The sequence below is a fragment of the Rosa chinensis genome, chromosome 4 (assembly GCF_002994745.2).
Source record: "Rosa chinensis cultivar Old Blush chromosome 4, RchiOBHm-V2, whole genome shotgun sequence".
NCBI lineage: Eukaryota > Viridiplantae > Streptophyta > Magnoliopsida > Rosales > Rosaceae > Rosa > Rosa chinensis.
This window is the reverse complement of record NC_037091.1, coordinates 35342384-35348731: the sequence shown is the minus strand read 5'-3', so window position 1 is coordinate 35348731 and position 6348 is coordinate 35342384. Positions and strand designations below refer to the sequence as shown.

Below are 6348 nucleotides of genomic sequence, written 5' to 3'. Positions count from 1 at the left end.
AACTCTAAGTTTGGAGGACTCTACAAGCTCCAAGCTTGGAGTGAGCACGAACCCCCACAGTTAGGCTATTGGTCTCCCCTATGAAGAAGAAAGGGGGGTAGAAGAAGGGATGTTGGAAGTCCCCGAGAAAAGAAGAAGAAATTAAAAAAAACTTCAAAAATGGGAACTTTTAGAAAAGTTTACCTTGAAAAATAGCCGGAAATCTTGACCGGAAAAGTCGTTAAAGATGGCCGGAAAAGTGGCCGGAAATTGGTGGCCGGAGCTAGGCAGGGTTGCTGCAGGGGCTGTGCAGGAGGTGTGCGGAGGCTGTGCAGGGGCTGTGCAGGGCTGGCAGGCAGATGCTCGGCAGGTGCTAGGCAGCTGTCGGCAGATGCAGGCACAAGGGTGCGCAGGTGTCGGCAGGTGTCGGCAGGTGTCGGCGGGGGCTATGCGGAGCTTTCGGCAGATGTCGACAGGGGCAGGCACAGGGGTGCGCAGGGTTCGGCAGGTCTCGGCAGGAGGCTTGCAGGGGCTGTCGGCAGGTCTCGGCAGATGCAGGCACAAGGCTCGGCAGATCTCGGCAGCTGCTAGGCAGATCTCGGCAGCTGCTCGGCAGGGCTCGCAGGGGCAGGCACAGGGCAGGGGCAGGTTCGATTTTTCCGACGGCCGGTTCATGGGTTTTCCGGCCTGTTCCGGTGGTTCCGCCGCTGGTTCTGGGCTCCTTGGGAGTAGGGCTTCGATATGTGGGGCGGTGGTTGCAGGATTTTGGAGGTTACGAAATTAGGGTTTTCAGGGTTAGGGCTTCGTGCTGATAACGTGTTTTAGAGAAACTGAATTTGAGAGGAATTTGCTGTGTATTCTCATTGATAATAGGGGCCTCTTTATATAGAGGATTACAATACATAGAATCTCAATCGTACAAGGAAAGTAATCGTACATTGAATAGGAATCTAGATCCTTCTAATTTAACCCTATTACCACTAGGTCAAGTAACCTAGAGTTTGGGCCAAACACAAATAGAGATATCCTTAAACAATTTTATTAAAATGAATCTATGTGTCCTAAACGATAATGCGCTTTAAATAGCAGTATTCTTGAAATACATGTTGGAACTTTTTTTGTTGTTGTTCAACATGTTGTAAGACCTTTTTTTTTTGGGTCTAAACATGCTGTAAGACTTAATGTTTAGTAATCACAACAATTAAGCTACCTTACTAGCAGAACAAGCAAATGGCATTGCCAATGTCCATCGATTTCATGATCTTTATCTATTATTAGTATTGAATATGGTTGCTTACCTAATAAGTATACCTATATACATATGAAACAGGAATAAGATTGACCTAAGGGCACGTTTACTTACTTGGAATGGAATGGAATGATTACGGAGTAAAAACACACATGTGTTTACTAACACATAAAGGAATATGAATGATTCCTGGTAAAAGAATTCATGCGTTTACTAACATAAACACATGAAGGAATCAGAATTGGTGTAGGTCCCACCTATTTATCAGGATTCGATTCTTGAATATTCAGGAATTTGATTACAAAGGGGGACATGGGTTTAGGAATCAATCCTCCGGAATCAATACCGATTCCTTTCTTATCCCATTCCATTTGTCTCCGATTCATGATTGTTTTCCATTCCAAGTAAGTAAACGTGCCATAAATGTAATAGGATTAGGGAACCTTTATGGGAGACGCCTAATTTTCTATGCTTATATAAGGACTTTAATCTCTACTCTAGCAATCAGACATGAGCATTTCAAGTTCTCAATCCGTGGGTTTATTTTTTACTTTATTAGTAACCGGTAAGTATTCCATTCTGACGAGGGTGATATATAATCCTTTATGGTTAAAAACTGCCATAAGGTATTTAAAGGGATATAAATCCAATCTGCCATCCTCTTTGAAATTCCATTCCACTCGAGAGAGAGAGAGATTTAGGGTTTAACCAAATTGCAGAGCCCTCCTCGAAATCACAATGGCTCGTAATGAAGAGAAAGCGCAGTCCATGCTGAATCGCTACATCACCCTCAAAAACGAAGAGAAGAAGAAGCCCCGAGAGCGCCGCCCTTTCCTGGCCTCCGAATGCCGCGACCTCGCCGAGGCCTCCAAGTGGCGCCAGCAGATCATGGGAGAGATCGGCCGCAAAGTCGCCGAGATCCAAAACGAAGGCCTCGGCGAGCACCGCCTCCGCGACCTCAACGACGAGATCAACAAGCTCATCCGCGAGAAGACTCACTGGGAGCGCCGCATCGTCGAGCTCGGCGGCCCCAATTACGCCAAGCATGCTCCTAAGATGACCGATCTCGACGGCAACATCGTCGACGTTCCGAACCCGAGCGGCCGCGGCGCCGGTTACCGGTACTTTGGCGCGGCGAAGAAGCTGCCGGGTGTCAGGGAGCTTTTCGAGAAGCCGCCGGAGCTGAGGAAGCGGCGGACGAGGTATGACATTTACAAGAGGATTGATGCCAGCTATTATGGGTACAGGGACGACGAGGATGGGGTTTTGGAGAAGCTGGAGGTTGTGGCGGAGGAGAAGATGAGGGCGGAGGCGGTGGCGGAGTGGTGGAGGTTGGAGGAGATAAGGAGGGAGGCCAAGAGGGCCGTGAAGAGTGGTGAAGTGGTGACGGTGGCGAAGGCCAAGGAGATTCTGGTGGAGGAGGAGGAGGAGGTGGTGGAAGAAGAGAGGCAGAGAGAGAGGGAGTTGTTCAAAGAGAAGAGTGAAAAAGAGATGGAGTTTGTCGCTCATGTGCCATTGCCGGATGACAAGGAGATTGAGAAGATGGTGCTTGAGAAGAAGAAGAAGGACTTGCTGAGTAGGTATGTCAGTGAGGAATTGATGCAGGACCAGACTGAGGCTAAGCAGATGCTTAATATTCAGCGGTAGCTCGATGAAAGACAGGGTATGGTACTCTATGGCTTATGACTAGCTCCGAAACATTGATAGTGGAATGTGTACCGCTCTTTGGGTCTGTTATATGTTGAACTTGACAGTTAGTTGTTCTTGAAGAATCAAAGAAGTCATATTTGTTTCAGTTTTCAGTATCTGCTCTTTGTTTAAGCTTCATCATTACTCTGTCTTTGTTGTTGGGTTTATGATCTGTGATATCCCGCACCCAAGTTTGAAGTTTTCTTGGATTAGGTGTTTGAGCTAGATTGTTTAAACCGTTTTGTTTCTTACTTGTTGTGGTGTTCTCTAGTTAAAAATTCTGAACTTTATTGTTACTTTTATTGTTTTGTCACCTTGAGAGAGAGGGAGAGGGAGAAACAGAAAAGGAAGGGGGGGGGGGGGGGGGCTGATGGTTGCCGGCAAAAAAAGAGGAGGGATGAAAGCTTAAGAAAGAAAAAGAAGGAGAGGGAAGAAAGAAGAGGCGGAGGGTTCAGAACAAAAAACAAAAAAGAAGAGGGAGAGAGAAAGAGGAAGGAACGAGGATAGAAGAAAAGAAGAGGGAAGAAAGGGAAGGAGAAGGGAGAGGTGTAGAGATTGGGTCTCTCAAGGGCTGCGACGCATGAGTTATTGGGAAGACAAGGAGGGTTGTGTTAGCAATTGGCCATTTGGGTAGTTCTGATTTCAGAAGAGAAGGGTTTCTTTTCAAGTTGCTTAGCATCTTTTGTTGTCTTACTACTGTGAGTGACTTTGTACCTGGAATTTATACTTCTCTGTTATCATTTTTCCTTGTTGGTTTTACTTTGGCTTCTTTAGAATCTGTTAAAGCTTTTGAAGTGTTAACTAATTGGTTAAGTTTGGTGTTTGATGACATCAGTTTTGGAGTTATTTGTATATGTTGATGTGTGCATTTGCAAGTGAAGATGATACGAATCATTTAATTTATAACTAAGTTTTTATGGAGAAGACTTTAGGGACCTTAGCAACTATGAATTTTGTATTCAGGAAACACAGCCTGTTTTCAACATCTGACATTCCTCTCCCAAAGCAATTGAGCATGTTCTGTTTACATGCCCTGGGACCAAATGTGCAAGTTCTTGGTTTAAATCCTTTCACCTACCTTGTTCCATTAGCTTCGATTATATCCTCTGATCGCAGGATTCATCTGTTGGTGTTGTCTTTGTTAGCAATGGATAAAGATGGTCAGCATTTCCCTGCACATATTGTCTTTTTGCTGTGGCATCATTGCAGCATGGTGCTTGTGTCTTTGATCATATTTACCCCAACCCAGGTCTTCAAAAGTCTTTGCAGCAGCTCAGGACTTTCTTCTACTTAATACCTCATCTAAACCACATGGCAATTTTTGTGTCGGGCGTCTCCTTTTCATTTGATGGTCCCCTTCTCTTCTGTGTTGCACACATTGGTTCGTATGATCCTATGTGTTGTAGGATAATCTATTCTTGTAGCAATTTGACTATGAAATGGACATGGAAATCAACTGCTTTAAGTAGTTCGCAGTTCACAATGTGTTGCCTCTTTTTGAAGCGAACAATAGATTTTAAGAGGTTGGGCACATGCTGATTTAGATATTACATGTAACTGAAGACTACCATAATGATCTTTCATATTACAGTGTTAGATATGATTGAACTTGATCTACTGTATCTGGTGATTATGAAATATATAGGTTCTCTAGCGCTGTTCATGGATCAGTTTTAGCAAGTGGAGTTTATATGAGATAAGCACCGGTTCTCGAGCACTGTAGTTGAAGTTAGAATTCACCTCTGAAATTATTATTTTGGCTGCCATGCAACCGTCCAATAACTAATGTGCTAACCAAGCCAAGATATTTTATTTCCCACTGCCCTTGCTAGCTAGCTTAAAATTTATTTGCCACATCTGACTTCTCTGTCAGTCAATCTGTTTTGAAGTCTGTCTGGCTAAATCAGTTGGAAATTTATGCTATCTTGTAAGCCAGAATTGGAGAAGCCAATCTCTGTTCGCTTTGCTTATGAATCTGGCTGTGATCTCGCGATCTCAATCGAACAGATATTATTCATGGTTTAATGATTAAGTACCATTAGTTTTAGATCAGCCCCTTATGACTTACCCTTTGCTTAATTAATTCCTAGCTAAATGGTTATTTGGTTTGCCGATCACTTGGGAGATGCTATACGGCATGAGTATGTCAACCCTCTAACCTAGTGATGGGAGCCTGTAAATTGTAGTAAGAGACATCGGAAGTTGGCAATGGTTTTGCAGTATTCTGCTTCTTCCAAATATGATCAAGAAATTTGTCGTTTGGATGTTCATCGAATTGTATGTGCTGCTATTTGTATGCTCAAGTATTATTAACTAACCATAGCATATTTGCAGCTACTCTCCTCTTACTGTTGGGAAGAAGCGAAATTGTAATCCAGTTGCATTTGGAAACTGTATTCTGTATGAAGCGTGGTGGGCAATCAACAAATTGGAGGTCATGTAGGCATAATCGACTACTGCCTGCTTCAAAATTTTGTCCGCAAGTCCCACACTAGAGAGTTGTAGAATAGCAAAGACTAGAACTTTTCTTTGGTCTCAGACGGCCTGTACAAAATTTTGTATTAGCTTTGAATGGCGATAAATTTGTTTATTTGTTTCTAGCCACAGGAATTTGTCATATCTACTTCATAGTTCAACTCATATTTGATATATAGTAAGACATCTACCAATATGGTTCTGCATAATTCTGCGGAAGGCGAAGAAGCTAGCATTCAACTGCAGATTATTTCTGAGCTTCAGAGGTTCAGTGAAACTTGCTGTGGAGGCAAGCCTGACTTAAGAATCTTAAAGCAGTATTGAGAAAAGAAAGAGTAACACCTCAGCTTCTGTTTGTCCATTAACAACATCTTCATTTCGTCCACCTGAAAAGACTCAAAAAGCAAACCATCAACATAAAATTAAACCATATTATAGCATATCAGTTAACAAGTAAGATATAACTTGACTGATAGCCAATTATCTCACTTCAAACGTAAATTAGCATGTTTCCAATCTCTTAAAGTTTGGAAATGCAAAAACATATGCAGATGTACTAATGAAGCTCAAATACTTTGTTGTCTGTATATAGAGAAAGAAAACTAAAAGTATGTTCTACAATAAAGCAAATTAATTGTGATGTTATAATATTTTCCTTGGCCTCTGAATGCTTGCTCTATAGCTGACTGTTGTTGATGAATTGTATTGCAAGAACAGAATCGAAGGAGGATGTGGTTGGAGACTGGTCTTGGGCATGGCCTTTTTTCCTACCGGTGTTTTAACCTTAGAGGCCATAATGGTGGTTGAAACTCCCAACAGTCTTGTTAAGCGTGGTCTTTTACAAGAAGGAGAAACTGTATAAAAAAGGAGACGTGGTAGTGTGGTACTGATAATATTGAACCTGAGTTCCTTGAACTTGTTGAGGCAAGTCGTGCGGCTAAACGTTGGAATCGACT

General features: G+C 42.8%; 1 protein-coding gene across 3 annotated transcripts; it reads left to right on the top strand.

Annotated features, from left to right (window-relative positions):
* The first annotated feature begins 1871 nt into the window (after window positions 1-1871).
* LOC112198223 (pre-mRNA-splicing factor ISY1 homolog) lies at window positions 1872-5560 on the top strand. 3 transcript variants are annotated; one of them, XM_024339304.2, is made up of 2 exons: window positions 1872-2891; window positions 5252-5560. In XM_024339304.2, exon 1 carries the CDS (start codon window positions 1967-1969, stop codon window positions 2873-2875), a length of 909 nt encoding a protein of 302 aa, XP_024195072.1. In that variant the 5' UTR covers window positions 1872-1966; the 3' UTR covers window positions 2876-2891; window positions 5252-5560. The 3 variants fall into 3 exon arrangements, with proteins under 3 accessions (XP_024195072.1, XP_024195071.1, XP_024195075.1); XM_024339303.2 differs by lacking the exon at window positions 5252-5560 and adding an exon at window positions 4034-5233; XM_024339307.2 differs by lacking the exon at window positions 5252-5560 and having other exon boundaries at window positions 1872-2521; window positions 2552-3066.
* Window positions 5561-6348: the final 788 nt, after the last annotated feature.